Raw genomic sequence first — 20,309 nt, 5'->3', positions numbered from 1 at the left:
ATGAGGTCCAAGGGAAGATGGACTCTGACATCTGATGACAAAATGGACAGATCTTCTCCATCCCCCAAGAGGTGGGTGGCCCCATTTCATGGCTGGTGTCAGAAGACACAATAAACAACTCCAAAACGTGACTTCCACAGACAGGGCTGAGGGAGTCTCAGTAACCTCCATAACTAAATGCAAGATTCTGACCCCAGGGGAAGTTATGAAGGAAGTAGTCCACCTACACTTTGTGGTCTAAACAAGAAAACTGGGGTCGCTCAGAGCCCATGTAGAGGAGTCTCAGAGACTCACATCACTGCCACCACTCACTGCATTTTGTTTTAGTTGTAATTTTTTTTTTGCCTGAGAAATGTACATTTCAATGAATATTAATGAATTGTGCACCCATGAACAACCACCCAGGTCATGCTGTAGACCGGTATTGACATTCCAGAAGTCTCCTGGGTCCCTTCCCAATTACACCCCTCCCTCCTTCCCCCAGAAGTAAATATTATCATGACTTGTTGATACTCATTCTCTCACTTTTCTTTATAATGTTACCACCAGTTATGGATTCATTTTATCCGTTTTTCTGTTTGGCTTCTTTTGCTCAATGTCATGTCTGTGAGATTCATCCAGGCTTTTCTATGTAATTGTAGATTTCTAACTCTCATTATACAATATTCCATTCTGTGATATAAAATTTATTTATACACTGTTGGCATATCTGGTTTTTCTATTTGTAGTTTATATGTTCTCAGTTTGAGCTTTTCATCAGTTATATGTGTTTGAATTATCTTCTCTCAATTTGCTCCCAAGTTGTGGTTTTCACTCTCTTTATGGTGTTTTTTTGTTTGTTTCCTTTTTTTAATTTATTTGTTTATTTATTTTACAGAGAGAAAGAGCACAAACAGGGGAGAGGGGCAGAGGAAGAGAGAGAATCCCAAACAGGCTCCACACTCAATGCAGAGTCTGATGCAGGACTTGACCCCACGACCCTGGGATCATGACCTGGTCAGAAATCAAGAGCCAGATGCTCAACTGACTGAGCCACCCAGGCACCCAAATAGTGTTTTTTATCAACATTTTTTTTTTTGAGAAATAGAAAGAGACAGTGCGAGCAGGGGAGAGTCAGAAGGTCAGAGAGAGAGAGAGACCCACACTCATGGTAGAAAAGTTTTTCCTGTTTTTCTTTAAGCATTTATTCATTTTTGAGAGACAGAGAGCAACAGAGTGTGAGCGGGGAAGAGGCAGAGAGCAAGGGAGACACAGAATCTGAAGCAGGCTCCAGGCTCTGAGCTGTTAGCCCAGATCCCTATGTGGAGCTCGAACCCATGAACCGTGAGATTATGACCTGAGCCGAAGTCAGACGCTTAACCGACCAAGCCACCCCGGTGCCCCTCAACAAACATTCTTAATTTTAAAGTAATTGAATGTTTTATAATTGTCATTTATGGTTAGTGTTTTGTGTCTTGTTTAAGAAAAACTTTCAGGGGCGCCTGGGTGGCTCAGTTAGTTAAGTGTCCGACTTTGGCTCAAGTCATGATCTCACGGTTCATGGGTTCATGCAAGATCATGACCTGAGCCAAAGTCGGACACTTAACTGACTGAGCCACCCAGGCGCCCCTCAACTGATTTTTGAATACGGATTTTGTATCAGAAATTTTTAAGTTCTTAATAATTCTAATACTTTGTCCATGGATTATTTTGTATTTTCTATATACACAATGTGTCATCTACAAAAAATGACAATTCTGTTCTTCATTTCCAATCTTGAAATATTTTAAGTTTCTTTTCCTTGCCTTATTGTGCTCACTAGGCCCTCCAGGACAATGGTGAGTAGAAATGGTGATGGCTGACATTCTTGCCATGTTCCAAAAGTCAGAGCTCTTAAAATTCAGTTGAAGTATGTAGTTTACTGTATGTAAATCCTTATAGATAGATATCTTTTAAGAAAATTTATTCAACTAATTTGCTAAGGTTTTTAAAATCATGAATAGATGTCAAAGTTCAACCCTTTCTGTACATCTATTGAGATTATTGTGGTTTTTCTCCTTTAATATGCTAATGAGGTAACTTACACTGATTTAGTTCAGATGCTAAACCACATTACAGTTTTAGAATAAATCCAAATTGGCTATATTATACTTTCTAAATATATTGGACATAGGCAGTGCTATTATAGACTGAATGACCGTGTCCCCTCACAAGTCATATGTTGAAACCTAATCTCCAGAGTGATATTATTACGGGGGGTGTCTGTGGGAGGTGATTAGATCATGAAAGATGAAGCCCTCAGGAATGGGATGAGTGCCCTTATAAAAGAGACCCCAGAGGGCAACCTTGCCCCTTCATTATGTGAGGACACCACTAGAAGGCAGCCATCTATGAACCACAAAGTTGATCCTCACCATACACCAAATCTGCAGGTGCTTTGATCTTCAACTTCCCAGCCTCCAGACCTGTAATAAATGTTGTTTTCTAGCCACCTAGTCTATACTATGTTGTTACAGTTGCCTAAACAACTAAGATGGGCAGTTATTCAAGGTATGTGTATTTTTTCTTGAGATCTGCAATATTCTTTCACTCATCAAGTTTTAGTTTCAAGGTTGTATCAGCTTCATAAAATGTATTAGAAATGCTCCCTCTTTCTGCCCTCTGAAATTGCTTTTGCAAAATCAAAATTATTTGTTCCTTGAGTATTTCACCAGGGAAACTTTCTGGGCCCAGAGTTTCCATGTGAGAAGATTTTGGGCTATAGATTCTGTTACCTTTAATGGTCATAGGACTGCTCAACTTTTCCTTTATTGAGACAATTTTGGCAAGTTATATGTCTGGAGTAATTTGAGTGATTTGTCCATTTTATCAACTTTTTCAATACAGTTGGCATAAAATTGCCTTTATGGACATTGAGTGAATTATCACATCAATGGACGATGATGGACACATGTCTGGAATTTGATATTTGACCAAGACACAATATCCTCATTGAAAGGCAGGTCAAATAAGCTATTTTCCACTTCCAGACCTCTGCAATGCTATTCTTTCTGACTGGACTTCCCTTTTTTCCTGTTCGCTACCTGGTGGATTCCTTCTCATATTTTAATTCACGTCAGGCGCCATACCCTCCAAAAATGTTTCCAGAATCTCCACAATGGGCTGAGCATCTGTTCTGGGGCCCCCATCACTGCAAATTCACCAACCACACTACACTAAAATCCTTTCTCTGTATCTGTCTCCCACACTGGACTGTGAGATCCTTCCTCTGTGTCCTCAGAGCAGAGACAAGGTGGTCAGTCGACATAGGTGGAACTGAACTGACCTTGTGACCACTGAATGGCCAACTAAGTTCTCTAGCCAGGTCTCTGTATTTTTCCACATAGGTTGATTGGTTCCTTCATTTATTTCATTTAGTGGGTATGTACTGAGTACCTCTAGATTGTGCCAGGCACTATTCTAGAAGAGTGGCCAATGAGGAAAGAGGAAAACTAGGCAAGTGTGCTGTCCTGGAAACCAAGTAAGGAAGGCTTTCAAGGTTGAGGGGATGACCAACTGTGTTAAATGCTGCCAACAGGTCAAGTAAGATGAAGTCTGGGATATGGCCATTGATATACCAATGTGAATATAACCAGTGACTTCAGCACCTTTGCTGACGTGGTCAGGCAAGCAACCTGATTGGGGTTATTTCAGAAAAGCACCGGGGCCCTGGGAGAGAACTGAAGAAAGCTGGTATAAAATTTCACTATGAGGGGAAGTAAATAAATATATGGTATTTCATTTTGCTATGCAGATATTTTTATTTGCATGCAGTAAATATATCTATCCTTTCTGTCAAAGGTTCTGAGTTTCCTGTTTTGAGTTAGAAATGCAAGGTCTATGGACAGCAACTCCGGTATGAATTCTTCCCAGCACATTAACTCCTCTGTCCTTTCTGAGACCTTCCCAGTCTGGGGGGTGGAGTAGGAGAGAAGTCTCCCTCCTGGTGTCAAAGGCTGGTTTTTTTTTCTGGTAACCTCAAAACTTGTGGCTGATTCACAACCGGTATCCCACATCTATAGCGGACCACATCCACCACTGCAGCCACGTGTTTGACACCAAACCCTCATATGGCAACCACTATTCTTCCCTCCCTGGCAGAATATGGAAAAGACCAAAGGACCTACTGCCCTCCACCCAAAGACCACCAGACCACTCAGAGGAGGCCCATGAGGTGAGGTGACACAGATCCTCAAGGACATATTGAAGCAGCAGCAGCAGCAGCAGGCATAACCATGTCCCCCACCCTGTCCCCTCCCACAGAACACGACCACCCTGTAAGCTCAGACCCAAACAGGAGAACATGGCACAGAAAGACACATCATTTCTCATAGAGCTCTATTGTGGCATATAATAATAGGTACTCTATATAAATTAAATTAAAAATAAAGCTCCAGCAGGTTGCACAGGTTGGCTGTTAATAAATATATCTCTGGGTAATTGTGCCCCAAGACCAGCTCACGACCACTCTCCCTCATCCAGAGAATTATACAAAAATAAATACAGGCTTGAGGAGGGGACATGCCCATTCCTTTCTGAAAGTTATCCCACACCATCCACCATCCCCTGCTCCCTTCCACTGGTATCACCACAGGGAGCCCTGTGCTGACAAGACCTCGGGAATGGCAAGGTCTCTCTCCAGTCGAGCATCCTCAGAAGCAAAAGATTCCTCACTTATATAAGCCACAAATCCCATCTGAAGCCCCTGGGGGTGGTGCAGGGACTGCCTCTCCCCAGATCCCAGGGAGAGGGAAGCCTGCTATTGCTGCTCCCCACAAGCAACTCCTACGAGAACCAGGCCAGAGAGAGACACAGTGCAAGCACCAGGAGGGACATACCACTATTCAGAGCCACAGGGACGACCACCAACCCCGCCAGGACCCCCAGAGTCTGGGTCAAGGGACCCCGGAGCTGGGGAGGCAATACACACACACATTCTGCAGGGGCTGTTAAGGTGGGAGACCTCTTCGGGGGCTCAAGGCTTGGGCCTGCACCCTCTTCATCCTGGGAGCTCACATGGGGCCTGGCCAGGCTGGAAGGACAGACTTCAGCCCCCAAGGGACCAAGGAGGCTGAGACCTTGCCCCTGTAGGGCTGGAGCAGCTGGCTCCTTGCCAGATATAGGAACCAAGCTGCCTGCCCACTCAGTGGTAAACTCCTTCTGGCCTTCTTCCCCCACCAGGGACATGGTCACCCCAGCTGTCACCTTATTCATGTGCAAAGAAGCAGTGTCCTTGCCAAACCCCTTTTCTGGAGCCCCAGCAAACTGACCCTCTGTACCTAGAACCAAAGGGCTGTCACATCCTGAGCCCTCTGCCCATGGGAGCCACACATCTCCCATAGTGGCTACCACAGAATGGGCCCCAGAGAGGATTTCTGGAGGCGATTCCTTGGAGGTATCCCCTTCTGGGCTGGAGGGTATAATGGAGAGCCCCTCTTCGCCCTCCCCCTCCTCATCAGGGTCCTCAGTGTCCTTGATAAGCTCCACACCACGCCCCAGCCGGGCATAGTGCAGTGTGATCTCCTCAGCCAGGGCACTGTTCAGAGCCCGCTCAGGGCCAGGCCACTTCAAGATCAGGTCGCGGTCCGTGAGTATGCCCAGGGGATGGCTTGGGGACACCCCCCAATCTGTGGGGCCCTCCCCACCACCTCCTATCCCACCTGCAGCCACAGCAGCCCGCAGGCGGCTCAGGTGAGACAGGTAGAGCTGCTCCAGCTCCTGGTCAATGGTGTCCTCGCCAAGCAGCTCCTCCAACCCACTCACAACCTCTAGACCCCCAGGGGGTTCATCCATACTAGGCCCCATCATGGAGTCCTTTCGTCCCCCTCCATTCTCACTTGATACTTCCCACGCGGCCTCCACCTGTTGGTGCTGGCTGGGTTCCAGGAGAGGCCCGGCTGCCCCCTCACTTGCATCAGGCCCTGAGGCCTGGTCCCTGGGGGAGCCACCCAGGCCGGAGTGAGAGGAAGAGGGGAGAATCCTGATGACCGGTGCCTGGGGGATCTCTGTGAAAGCCACAGGCGGATTGCTTCTGGGGACGTCACCTTCCTCTGGGGGTTTTCGAGTCACTGTAACTTCAGGAACCTAGAGCCATGGGGGGAGGGACAGGGTGGGAGAGGAGAGAAAGAGAAAGGAAAGAAGTACAGGAGGGGTTGGGACAAGCAGAGACAGTGAGAGCTGGTGACAGCCCACACCCAGCCCCACAGGTGTTTCCAAATAAACACTCCTTAAAGAGCACTCTATAATTCTCCAAACTCAAAAGACTATGTGATCTGTATTAAAATAACACAATCAGATGGAGTAAAAAGGGACTTCTTGCAGATCATAAAGCTAAGGAATTCAGTGGGCACCAATATTTGGTGAATGGCTGTCAGTAAATACTGTTGGTTGGTGTCCAAAACATATCCAGAATATCCATATGACTTCATGTGTTTTCCCTTTTAAGGCAAAATTTGGGGGGCGGGGCACCTGGGAGGCTCAGTCGGTTAAGCCTCCGACTTTGGCTCAGGTCATGATGTTGCGGTTCGTGGGTTTGAGCCCCGCGTCGGGCTCTGTGTTGACAGCTCAGAGCCTGGAGCCTGTTTTGGATTCTGTGTCTCCCTCTCTGCCCTTCCCCCCACTCACACACTCTCTCTCTGTCTCTCAAAACTGAATATATGTTTTAAAAAAATTAAAACAAATTCATTTTGACAAGGCCTAGAAACAATGACCAATCTGGCAGCAACAAAAACATCTACCACCCAGATTTTTTTTTTTTCTTTAAAGAAACCACTCAGACGGCGTCCCTTCCCTCTTCCTCCCCTAGAAAGAGAATAACGATCATCAATGACAAAAGGCAGCTGCATAAAACAACGCCCAAAGTCAGCTTCATGCTCAGGAAGGGACACTGCACCTCCTCCTCGTGGTTTCGGGTACTCTACACGTTCAGAAAAACTTCTCTAGTAACAAACTATAGAAATGATCCCTGAAAGTATAGTCTTAGCATCCAGATCTTGATTTCTAAATACCCTTCTCCACTAAAAGGAAACAGAGTTTTTAAAAAAATAAATGGCTGCTTCCAGGTTTGAGGCAGGGAAAGCCCAAAATGAGTCTAGGATATATTGTCATTCCACTGTGTGAGGAAGTATTCAAAGAAGGATAGGGAGTGGGTTCACAAGGAATCTGGAAACAATGTAAGTAAGTTCACACTGACCAGAGATAGTTTAATTCAAGCATCAAAACAAATAAATGCAATGGATTGAAATTTATCAAATATGTTTAAAATTCATGAGTTAATAATACACCAAAACCAAAAATCTTTTAATTGGTCATCCTTGGAAAAGTTCATTTCTTCTGAACACTGGTAAATCAGAGGGAAAAATTTTAAGTATTTATACAGCTTTTGCAATACAAACTATATGCCCTCAAGGTAGCCAAATGGCTGAAACAAGAAAGTTTTCTTTTAGAGAAGAATTCCAGTTAAAAAATGAAATGGGAATAAGAGAATTAAATAGAGCCAATTCTAGTTAAATTAGTTTAATAATAAGAGATTGTATTTAATAAATCAATTGAACAAAATTGATAGTTAAATACATTAATTCAATTTAATAGAGTACACCAATTAAATGGAATTCATATATTAATAAATAGAGTAAGAAAGGTGTTTCTACATGTATACAATCAGCCAAAACCAGACAGTGGGAAACTCTAAAGGACAAACGAGGTTTCTTCAACGAACAAATTGCAAGAAAAGTGGGGGAGATTTAAAAATCTAAAAAGACCCATCAACTAAATGCAACATGTTGACCTGGTTTAGGTGCTACAATGCCTATGAGATAAGGAAATTTGAATGCTGATCAAATATTTTATGATATGAAGGACTGTTCATTTCCTAAGGCATGATGTTGCATAGGGTGTATTTTTTTAATGGGTACTTAATTTTATGAGATACAAACTGAAGTTTTTATGGATGAGATAATACCTGGAGTTTTTCCAAAATAATTCCATAGGAAATGGGGGAGGGAGAATAAGGAAAAAGTAGAAATGGACAAGTGCTGAAATTTGTTGAACCTGGGTGATAGGCATATGTGAGTTCATTATACAAGCCTCTTTACTTCTGTGTATGTTTGAAAATCTTTGTACTAAAAATTTAAAACACACACACACACACACACACACACACACACACACACACACAGCAACCTATATCTCCAGAATTTCTCTCTATATATATCCCTGCTGGCACCACTGCTCACCTGGACCACTGCAGTAGCCTCCCCCTCACAGTCCCCTGTTTCCGCCCTCCCCCCTACAGCCTATCTTCTTCACAGCAGCCAGGGGGAGCCTGTTAAATCCTGTCGGATCCTGGCCCTCCTCTGCTCATGACCCTTCCGTGGCACTCCCATCACTCAGAGTAAAAGCCAGAGTTCTCTCCGTGGCCCATGAGACCCTACACAGTCTGTCCCCCAGTCCCTGTCTGACGTCACCCCCTGCTGCTCCCCCCACCCCCCACCCACCCCTGGCCACTGTTCCTCAGACACATTCGTGATGGCCCTGCTGTGGGGACTTTGCACCTGCCCAGGATGTTCTTCCCCTAATTATCCACATGGCTCACTCTCACCTTCTGGAGAAGGTGAGATTTTTGCTCAAATCTCACTTACCACTAAGGCCTCTCCCGGCCACTGCATCTAAACTCACAAAACTTCCCTCCACTCCTGTATGTGTGTGGCTGTGTCTCACCCGTGTGCATGTGCACATACCACCCACCCACACACTCCCTATCCGTTTATTTTTTTTTCCTTAGCACTCATCATCATCTAAAATACCATATATTTTAGGGCGCCTGGGTGTCTCAGTTGGTTGAGCATCTGACTCTTCATTTTGGCTCAGGTCATGATCCCAGGGTCATGGGATTCAGCCCCACATCAGGCTCTGTGCTAAGCATGGCGCCTGTTTAAGATTCTCTCTCTTTCTCCCTCTGGCCCTCTCCTCCACTCTCACTTTCTCTCTAAAAAATGTTTTTGAAAACCTTCTAAAAATAAAATATCATATTTTAACTTATTTTGTTTTGTCATGTCTCACTCCACTAAAATGCAAGTAAGCCCCATGAAGACAGCATTTTTGGTCACTACCATATTCCCAGCATCCATAACTGCTTGGCACAGAGCAAGCAGTCAGTAAATATTTGCTAAATTAACAAATGACCTTTCTATAACTTCAGGTGAATAACTGCACTCTACTCCTCTGCCATCAGGTTCTGATTTGCAGGGGGGCCTCCGTCTGACCTAGGGTAGACCTGGAGCAAGTCAGCCCCTGCCACCCAGCCTCCCATTGGGCTGTCCATTCAGAGGCTGCCAGGGCCTACTTACCTGAAGTGTCATCTGAGGCCATGGACGGAGAGGGGTAGGGGCCACCAGGGGACCCACTGACTCCTGGACATCAGGGTGTTCTGTTGGAGATAAAAGAAGGGCAGCATTGGAGTGAGGCAGGTGTCCGAGCAGGCCCGATTTACTTAAGAAAAATCAGCTCTTTTGGCCACTTGGCAGTTTTGCCCCTGAAGCTTTCTGTGCTAGTCTGAGGCAGAGAGCACCTCTTAATTTGTAAGAAAGAAAACAGGGAGAAAAAAAAAGAAATGGTAGGGGCGCCTGGGTGGCTCAGTTGGTTAAGCATCCAACTTCGGCTCAGGTCATGATCTCATGGCCTATGGGTTTGAGCCCCACATCGGGCTCTGTGCTGACAGCTTGGAGCCTGGAGCCCACTTCGGATTCTGTGTCTCCCTCGCTCTCTGCCCCTCCCCCACTTGTGCTCTATCTCTGTCTCTCTCTCAAAAAATAAACATTTAAAATGGTTTTTCAAAAAGAAAGAAATGGTAAATAGAAGTCCAAACCCTCACATTCTGTCAATTGCTTACCCACAGCAGGGGGGTTATCATTGGTGTTCTTTATCCTCAGTTCTTCCTCATTAGGCCTGTGGGACAAAAGGGAGAATGCATGGATCTGATGTCCCCAGAGGTCAGTTCTGCCATCCAGTGGCACCTTCTGCCTTCTGAGCCTCTGTGGTGGCCCACCCTCACGTGACAGTGGCTGTTTTCCCTTCTGCTGCCTCTTTTTATCCGCTGATTAGAAAAGCCCTACATGCTCACTGTAGAAATTTTATGAAACACAGGAAAGCAGAAAGAAGCAGGGAAAGAGTCACACAACATCCAAAGGCCACCACGATTACCATTTTGGAAAATTTCACTGCAAAGATTCAATGAAATCACTTAGATTTCACAGCTGGCTTTGTCCATTTAACCGTAAGAAGCATCACTAATATACTTTTTCAAACATTTGAAATGGCTGTTTACCATCATATAGGCTCACCATAATGTATACACCCATCCCCATCCTACTGAGCAGCTAGCTTGTTTCCTTCATTTTGCTCTCACAAAGCAGGCTCCAGCAGACATTGTTGGGCATGGCTTTATGAACAGTTGGATTGTTTCTGTAGGGTATATTCCCAGTTGTAGAGGAACCCACTTTTTCCAAGAAAGGGCAGATGAAGACTGTAGGACTCAGAAAGCAGCAGAGGGGAGAAAGGAAGCGACTAGAGAACAGGAAGGAGGCCAGCAGAAAAAGGAAATAACTCAGGCTCACAAAGGCCCGGGTCCTTCCACCAACCCTCCACCCATCACCATGTCAGCCTCCTAGGCCACTTAACCTCTTGGAGCCTCACCCTCCTCACCTTAAAACAGAGCACAGGAGAGCCAGGATGTGCACACAAGCACAGAGAAGTCAAGAGAAATGAGGACATTGAGCCAGACACCAGGGCCTGGTGCAGAGCAGGGGTGGATCAACTGTAGGTATTTATGAGTATTGGTCCTCCTCCACCAGCAAAGTCATGCCCCGAGGTCTAAGTGGCATAAGCCAAGTGCATTTCATCCAGCCTCTGCCAGGGGGGTGGGTCACAGGGATCATGGAGAAATCACTGTTCTCGTTCTCAGAAATGAGTATTGAATGTTTACAGATTAAGGCAAATGAGAGGGAAGCATTAACAAAAACATGTGCAGGGACAGAGAGGAGCTGAGGCAAAGGCTCAGACCTTTTTCTTCTAAAAGGTAATATGATGATGTTGACATTTCTGCAGGTGGTTGCAACTTTTTGAAATCATACAATCAGTGACCTCACAGAAACCGAGTACTACTAGCTGACCTGAATATAATACTTACTATGACGGGAGGCACTGTTTTGTGCACTTCACATATGTTAATTTAATCCTCATAGCAATCCTACAAGGTAGGTACTTTTAATCTTCTGAAGTAGGCAGTTATTATCTTCACCTCACAGATGATGAAGCACAAGCCGAGTAAACGGCTCAAGGTCATGCTGCAAGGATGAAACCTAAGCCTTCCAGCTCCTATGTCTAAATCTGTGCTCTCAATCAACAAACTGCTACTTCCTGGACAAGGGAAACTGGGGTCTTACTCCAACCCCATCTCTGATCCTTTCCAGAGGTAGACAGGCAGAGTGGGGGGTAGCAATAATAGACACGACCTCTCCCTCTTCTTTCATTCAGGTTTTTCTTAGGACCTGCCTTTTGCCCATATATTCATTACCAGTTTCCCTGCCATCTTGGGACATGTGGCTAGGAGACCACCAGACACAGAAGTGGCTGCAAGATCTCTCAGGGAAGAAATCTGAATAGGTACATGGATCTACAGTCTGAAAACTCCAGAAGGAACTAACTTTCTCCACAGACTAGGGCTCATGCATCTCACCAAAGGCATTTTCATCTGAATACTACAAGGTCCTGGAGAGAGTGACTCTGGAAATCCAGCCATCAACACCTGAGCATCACGGATAAGAGGGGAATTTGGAACAAACTGGCTTGGTCCTGCACCACTCCCCCCAGTAAGTTTAAAATCCAGGTCTTTGGACTTGTGGCCCAACACGATTTCTATTGACTTCTTCTACTGGCGTCGTCCTTCATTAGAGAAAATGTCATCTTCCTAGGATCTTCTGAAGCGAGCCTCCTCAAGAAGACCCACAGACAGACAGAAGGGCAGCTCTCCCTCCCAGGGGCCAGGACCACACAAGCCGTCCCCTGTCATCTGGCCCAGTGCTGACATGCACAGCAACCAGGCTTCTAAATACCACTCCAGAGTCCTAGATATATGTGGAGACAAAAGTGGGAGGAAAAGAAAGAATTCCACAGTTCAGTTGAAGGGAGAAGAGAGAGAAGAAAAAACAAACAGAAAACAAATCCTTCAGCCCCCAGAGCATCTCTTCCACAACTAAGGAGCATGAGAAGTGGGGAAATATCCAAAAATCAGGTCAAGCAATTCAGCTGATCCCAAGATCCACAAAGTCAGCAGAAGTACATAGGTCACTCTCCCTACCTCTGAAGCTAGAGAGATGAAAGCAGATGGCACAAGCTTTTATTGTTCATCTCCTCCAACGTGGGCCCTTTTCATTGATACACCAAGTCATTTGAAAACCTTCACATCTATCCTTCAAAGCAACACCCTTCCCTTTTTACAAATGCGGAAACTGAGGCTCAAGGAACTGTGTCTCTACACCCACTAACTACATGCCATGCTGATAACAATCCAAAGAGGGCTCCATTTTGAAGAAGGTGTTTGAAACTGGGCAGAAAAAAAAAACAGAAAAACTAAGTATCTTTGAACTTTCACAGTAAACATTGAGGGGCAGCTAGGACTTGAATCAAAAGGAGGATAGTAAGAGAAATGGAGTACAAGTTCGTACTGACTCACTGATCAGTAACAGAGAAGAGGACTTCTTAGAAAAATGGGGAGGGAGGAGATTAAGAACAAAACTGTACCTTCAGGGTGCTTGCTAATTTTCGAGAAGGAAGCATGCTCTTTTGGCACCAGCTCCACAAATGCCACGTGGTATCTGCTCAAGGGCAGTGGGCAGTCGTGGGCCAGGGACAGCCCTGGGAACCCCTTGGGATGCATCCTTTGGGTGTTCTCGAGAACTAGTCAAGACAGTACAACCTAGAAGTGGCCACACCGGGGCCTGTGTGCCAGTCTCCTGGGCGTGAAAATTCCTCCTGCTATCAGGAAATTTGGTGACCGCTCACCTTAGATGGCACCCATGGAGACCAGAAGGTGAGATTTCAACAAGAGGTGCCATTGGCCCCAGCCTGGGCCAGCCGAAACAGAACAAAAAAAAAAAAAAAAAAAAAAAAAGTGCATCGCCAGAACCAGAGAGCAAGGGAGGGCTGACAAGCCCCAATGGAGAGGAGCAAAGCAGACATTCGGAGCACTCACATCCCTGCCAGCACTACCCCGAGTCCTCTGTGAGCACCCCCAACGCTGTTTTCAAAGAACTTGGCCAGCCCAAAGTGGGTCATGCGCTGACACCCAGAGGGAAAGTCAGCAGACCCCAGCTCCCATGCAGTCAACTAGAAGAGAATGCTGACTCTCCAGGGGTCGGGTGACTTCAGAAACCTGCCCCATGATACTTGGAATCCCGGTTCCCCCACGCCATCTGCTTTCTGAAAAGAACAGAGTTTGAGGTGGCTGTGAAAGCCACTGCGTTAAGTGGGGCACCGCTCTGCCTCCCCCAGCCACACTGTGTGTCGGTGTCAACCCTGGGACTTAACAGCCCATCCAGCAGGGTGGAGGGAGGAGAGCAGTTTATCCATGCTATGAGCTTCTTTTACAGCAATGATTTTATTCATTTGGCCATGACCCACAGTAAGAAATACATTTTACATCGTAACCCAGCAACACCCATACATGTGTGAATATTCGTACTTATACAGAACTGAAAAACAGTTGTTCTTTGAATGAAACAACACTTACCTTCACTACATGTTGTGATGCACACTGATTATTCCCTATGCTAGTTTATTTTCTTTAATATTTGTTGGAACCCAGGAAATGGATTTCGCATCTCAGTAAGGGGTCAGGACATGTAATTTCGAATAGACTCAGCTCTGCCACCTACCAGCTGTGTGACCTGGAGCCAAGTTATATAACTTCTCTTTGCCTCAGTTTCCTCATCTGTGAAGAAGCTACAACAGTAATACCTACCTCTGAGGGCTGTTGGGTGGATTGAGAAAATAGTGAGAAATCGCCTATGAAATGCTAACAAATAGGCTCTGAAAAGGAAAGCAACTTGCCCAGCAATGCCTGGCTGGTAAGACGTGCCACCTGGCCTGGTACGGCAGTTAGCAACTGGGGAACTGGAATGGGACCACCCTTGCTCAGATCCCAGCTCCGCCACTTCTGTAATGTGTGGCCTCAGTCCACTTCCTTAACCATGATGGCCTACCAATTTCCTGTGGAGTCAAGCAGGATAACTTTCTCATTAAACCCCCACTTTCCAGACAACTAAGATGGCCCCTGGCCTGTCCTGCTTCAACTGTGATTGTTCTGGTTTCCCCTAAGTTTACCAATTCAGATAGCAAGTTGGGTCCCCATCCATTCAGCAATGGGGGACCTAAAAATCATTGAGGTTCCAATGTGCATCAGGCCGGTGACAGACCCTGGAGATACAATGGTGAGCACACTCAACTAGGAAGCTTACAATTTCATGTAGAGGAAGACATTTAAAAAAATAACTCACACTCATTCTTTCAACAAACATTTATTGAGCGCCTTTAAGTGCCAGGCACCATGGCAGGCCCTGCAGGAATACAGTGGTAAACAAAAGCAGACCATGTCCCTACCCCTCATGGAGCTTACAGTCTAAGAGGGCAGAGAGGGTGGTTCAGTAATCCCCTAATGAAGGTCTAACTACAAACTGAGGTCAGGAAAAGGAAGAATGACATAGAACAAAGGGCCCTGGCCTAGACTCCAGGATCAGGATGGGCTTAGGATGCTTAGAAGGATGATAAGCAACGTAGAGGCAGAGGAGAGGCCACTCAGGAACACCACTGGGGAGATGATGGATTCAACCTCTAACAAGTGAGGCACCTCTGGGACATAAGCCAAGTGGAGACACAGGGTATGGCTATGTGAGGCTGAAAGAAAGAGTGAGGAGAAGGGCCACACAGCTAAGAGGAAAAGCAGCAGAGCATGGTCCCAAGGCAAGGAAAGACAGTGTTTTTAAATAGGAGTGCTCAACCACTTCCAGAAGAAAGCCAAAAACCATCTATGGAATCTAGTAGATGAGGGGGGCTGAAGGAAATGGAAGAGAGTGTGGGCAACTCTTTAGAGGGTGGTCAGCAATGAAGGTGAGGGAGGTGATTAGGTAATGGCTGGGAGTAGCAGGGTCAGTGATGCGGTCAAAGGACAAGTTTTTAAGACAGCAGAGCCGCTGGCATGTATAAAGGCCGAGAAAGAGGATCAGTGAGGAGGGTAGTGAAAAGCTGCCAGGAGAGAAAGGGTCAGATTCTGGAACAAGTGGCAGAAAACAGAAGCCAGGGCACAAGTCGGAGGCCTGGCCTGAGGGAAGGAAAATGGTACCTCTTCCCCTGTAACACAAGGGAGGGAATTTAGTTTGCAGGCTTTAGGGGCTGCAAGTTGTGGGGAGTTCCATTCTTATGGCCTCATTTTGTTTCTTGAAGCAGGAAGTAAAGTCTGAAGGTAAAGAACATTTGAAAGAGTCACATTAAGGTGGAGACAAGAGTGGATCAGAAAAATATGACTGCCAGGCAGGGTGGCAAATGATCCTAAATGGGTAGCAACACATATCTGTTCTGCCATGTGACATTCTCCAGCCAGACCTGTCTGCTTGACTGATCCATGCTATGACAACATTGGGGCCTGAGGAGGTTGGGATGGACAGGCCTCCCAGGGGAAGCACTCTTAGAACTGAAGGATCAAAATGAGGAGACTACAAGGAGCACAGGACCAACATTCCTGGTGATGGAAATGGCCTGGGCAAAGGCCCTGAGGCAGGAAGGGGCAAGGCACCTTGTAAAGACCACAGTGACAGGACCTCAGAAGGCAGAGGACGGTATGAGACTAGCAGAGGCAAAGGCCAGATGGGGGAACAGGGCAGGGGGTACTTGAAGGTCATGCTTTCTTATCCTTTATTTTTAAGAGGACTAGGACACGTCCTAAGGGTGCTAAGCCAAGGCAGACCCAGGAGGACTCCTCCTGATCCAGCCCTAGGACTCTGGACTCTGGGAGCCTCAGTTTGCTCATCCAGGAAAGAGGGGTAAAAACATTCTCTCTCCCAGGGAATGTTGAAAGAATTAGATGAGGACTGTGCATGCAAACCCTCAGCAAAATGCCCAACACAGAGCAGGGGCTCTGCCAAGACTCACGCAAGCCCTCGGTACCTGCCTCTCCCACCCAGTTCTACCATAAACCTTTTGACATCTTAGGGTCAGTCTGCAACTTTTTCCCCCGTTTGAACCTAGCACTGTGCCCAGCACATAGTAGGCCCTCAACAAATGCTTGTTGGATCATCTCCAAGCTGAAGGGTTATCAAAAGCCTGGTCCAGCGATCCAAGGAATACAGCCATTTCAGTTTCTGAGATGTAGACCAGTAGCTACCCGAGACTACCCCTGTGCCCTGTGCACATACTTCTGAACTAGGACCCCCTGCCGTGGCACTCCCGCAGGTTAAGCCTATCCCCTAATATTGGCTCCCAAGAGGGCTGGGTCGTGGTGGGGGGTGCTGTTCTTCAACAGCACTCCAAGTCACCAGCAGCACACGGCTTTTAAAACAATAATAAGTTGAAATGTACTCGCCAAGGAAGCCACCGACCTACAAAGAAAAATCTTACCGCTGATCTTGCAATGAGCAGCAACCTCCCCTTTGCAAGAGCTGAGATCAAAAGATAAAGAAGCTATCCAAAAGCCATCTGCCCACTTAAAATAATATCACAAGTCATGTTAGGAACCACAGACCTGGGGCCAGATACCAAAACAATTGTCTGAACGGGCTGCTTCAATTTCTCCTTAAAACCACCCATGTATTTTAAAAGAAAAACACCCTCCCCACCCACCTTGGCCCTGTGAGCTTTTGATTTCTCCGTTCTCCTCCGTTTACACTCTAAGATGACCAAACTCTGTTACCCAAACTGCCGCATCTTACACACAGGGCTCCCATGAGAGCCACCTGGGAAGATAACTTAGGAAATGACAGAAATGAAGGCAATTCTGGGGCACTGGAACCACCCAAAACCTTGATCTGGGTGATCATTACACAAAAGCATATGTATGTAAAATTCCACTGAACCTTACACTTAAGAGCAGTATACCTTGTACAGGTATGCCTCAAAAAAGCAGAGACAGAGACAGAAAGAGAAAGAGAGACAAAGACAGAAAGAGAGACAGAGACAGAGAAAAGTTAAAAGGCATGACCTGCTGGGAACACTGGGAGTGAAATGCATAATTTTCCCTAACCCAGTCAGATCTTCCAGAGTAGCAGGAAAAAAAAATGTCCCTAGCATGTCCTCCCTGGTCCTGTCATTCACTAGCTCAGTGGACTTGAGCAAGCTGGCTCAACTCCCTGAGCTACCTCAGTCTCCTCCTTTCTTAAACGTGCATAATCAGAGCACCTATACCACACACCATGCACAGCAGGGCTCAGGAGAGAACGAACTTGAAGTTCTCAGTGCAGAGATCAGTAAATGCTGACCACTGTTATCTTTCACAGCTACCCCTGCGCTTCAGTACCTTGCCCATGTTCGCTGCATCCAATCCAAAGTGACTGGCATTCCCCATTAGCAGATGAGAAAACTGAGGTTTACAGATAAAGAAACTGAGGCAAGGCCACACAGCAGGTGATGGGCAGAGAAGCGTTTGGGAGAGGTGTCCAAAGACCTGCATGTGTGATTCCCTTAATACAAACATAAACACTACGTAACACTTTCCGGCATGACTATGAGCCAGGTTTGGTTCTGAGGGCTTTTACTCATCTCCTGTGAAGTAGGTATTAAAAATATCTGTTTTCCAGATGAGGGTATTGAGGCACAGTGCGGTCAAATGAGTTAGCCAAGCTCACAAAGCCAACAGATGGCAGGGCTGCAATTTGAACCGAGGCACTCTTGATGGCAGAATCCATTCTCTTAACACTGTAAGCAAAAGCATGCTGTCTGCCCCCTTTAAACTAAGTCGCAGGTTACTGTGGAGTTCACAGGTCAGTAAGTGGGTGCTTGCCTGCTCGCTTACATACCCAGACACATCTGCCCACCAGTCCTGAGCTAGACCTTTCTGATCTACACATTCATAGCCTAAGGCTTTGCCAGAACCACAAACATCTTACTGCAGCCAGAGGCTTCTGATCAAGCAAATACAAGGTCCAAAACACATTTTCCCATCCACATTTCCAGTCCTCCCAGAAGCAGGGAAATGTACTTCCCACACATGCACAGAGACTACTTATCTCAGGATAGACTTAGGTGACCCCTCCAAAAGAATCAGGCCTAGCTGCTACCCTCAAAGAACTCTTAGCTTGATTGAAAAAACCTAGTCTCCTATCAAGGCCTCCTGGGATTAACTGGTTCCTTTCCCTAGGCTCAGAATGGCCACAGGCCAAAACGAAGCACAAGAGCTTCGAGTCCAAACCCATCTGGTTCTGCCACTGCCAGAACCACTGCTTCCCTGGGAGAACATGGACTCAGCCTCTCAATCCTGCAGGAGGCCTCACACTAGATTAGAACATAACAGTAAAGAGATGCACAGGCTTCAAAGTCAGCTGTGGTGGAATTGGAAAAGCCAGACGCCATCACTTCCTCAACCAGTTTCTCCCTCTGGATCCCTGGTTTTCTGCTCTGTCAAATGGGGATCAGATTCCCTGTCCCCACTGGCAAGGCCCTTGGTCCACACTACTGTCAATGAAGTTCTGTCCACTCCTGCACAGTGCTCATCATTCACACCAAACTCATTCTCACCTCAGGACCTTTATACTCACTGTTCCCTCTGCCTAGGAAACACCCTTGCTCCCCTGTGTGCATAACCACTCCTCTTTTATCATTCAGGACTCAGTTGAAAGGGCACCTCCTCAGAAAAAGTCCTCCCTGTTCCCTTTTCTACAAACTTTCTCCCCCCCATCTATGCATGACTCTTGTTACGATCATCCAAGACTCACCTCCTTTAACACCTTCCCTGAATACTCTAAAGCAGCTATTCCCTCCAAACTATCCCGAGTCTTTTTTTCACTTTCCTTTCAGCAACTAATCTCATCCCTATGTATCCTATCTGCTGATTTTTTTTTTTTTCCCAAACCATCTCCAATAGGAGCCTGTATGATCCTTGAGGGCAGGGAAGAGGTCTGTCTTGTTCAGGGCTTTACAGTGGAATTCAATAAATGAATGAATGAAACCCCAGTAATTAAAACAGAGCCTAGCACATGTTTGGCTTCTATTACTCTTCGACTGACTGACTGAATGCGCCCTCCTCCCTGTCCTGGAGAGCAGGCCTGCAGGGTTCCTGGGTCGGGATGCTTGTCCTCCATCCTAGAAACAGCCCTGTGTTGGCGGAGGTGGCGCTGGCAGACATTACCTGCGCCTCACCGGCTTCATGCAGCTCTTCAGCTGCCTGGCCTCAGCCTCCACGGGACCCTGGCACTCGGGCTGTGGCTCCAGCTGCTGCAGCTGCTGCTGCTGGGGCAGCCCTTCAGCATCAGTGGGTGTGGGAGCGGGTGCGATCCGTAGCAGGACAGTGTAGTTGCGGCCGTGGTTGTTGGCCCAGAAAGTGCCCTCGGGGGTCTCATAGCGCACCACGAAGTCCAGGCGCGCCCCATCGCCCGCGCCCTCAGCAAAGGGCAGCTGGAAGGCAAAGCGGTCGGTGCGGCCGCCGTCGTCGGGCGAGGAGGCGGACGCCTGGCCAGGGCCCAAGCCCAGGCCCAGGCCCAGGCCCAGATCCAGGATGGGATCTCCTGCTCCTGGTCCTCCCGCTCCTGCCCCCGGTGGGCTGCGAGGGACGTAGCGCGCTGGGTGGTCGCAGAAGGAAGCCCAGCCGTCGTGTGAGGCCCGCACGTGCACCGCCTTCTCAAAGGAGCGGTTCAACACGCGTACCAACCCGCGCAGCACCGGCGGGCGTCCCCCAGGCACCCACACCCCGGCACCCCCGGGGACCGCTCCTGGAGGCGGCAGCAACGCCTCAAGCTCCACCATGACGCGCCCCAAGCGCTCCAGACGGCCCGGCGCAGGCGGCAGCGAAAATGTGGGCACCAGGTAAAACCCCCCGCCAGCGGGGACGGGGCACAGCGGCGAGGGCTCAGGGCAAGCCTCCTCTTCCTCCTCCCCTTCATCCCCATCCTCGCCATCGTCGTCCTCGTCAGCCCCGCCGCCGTCGCCATCTTGCCCGGCCGCCGCCGCCATCTTGCCCGCCCCGGGCCCGCCCCACGGCCGGTAGCGGCGCAGCTGCGCCAGCGGCAGCCCCAGGGCCTCGTCGGCGAACAGCA

The 20,309-nt window shown here is 47.4% G+C and overlaps 1 protein-coding gene and 1 non-coding gene across 2 annotated transcripts in view; both read right to left on the bottom strand.

Moving 5' to 3' along the window:
* Positions 1-3,754: 3,754 nt before the first annotated feature.
* The window catches only part of PPP1R3F (protein phosphatase 1 regulatory subunit 3F), a 27,594-nt gene continuing 11,039 nt past the window's right edge, over positions 3,755-20,309 (bottom strand). The window contains exons 4-7 of the mRNA XM_029929649.1: positions 19,406-20,309; positions 9,908-9,963; positions 9,366-9,445; positions 3,755-6,102 (exon numbers count right to left, since the gene is read on the bottom strand). Of these exons, the coding sequence (XP_029785509.1) occupies positions 4,804-6,102; positions 9,366-9,445; positions 9,908-9,963; positions 19,406-20,309 (2,339 nt within the window). The 3' untranslated portion in view covers positions 3,755-4,803. The remainder of the gene's footprint in view (positions 6,103-9,365; positions 9,446-9,907; positions 9,964-19,405) is intronic.
* On the bottom strand, positions 6,786-6,998 carry LOC115284415. The gene has a single exon (XR_003905183.1). It is a non-coding gene; the product is annotated as a small nucleolar RNA U3 (small nucleolar RNA).

This window comes from Suricata suricatta, chromosome X, assembly GCF_006229205.1.
Source record: "Suricata suricatta isolate VVHF042 chromosome X, meerkat_22Aug2017_6uvM2_HiC, whole genome shotgun sequence".
Taxonomy (NCBI): Eukaryota; Metazoa; Chordata; class Mammalia; order Carnivora; family Herpestidae; genus Suricata; species Suricata suricatta.
This window is presented reverse-complemented; position numbering and strand designations above follow the sequence as displayed.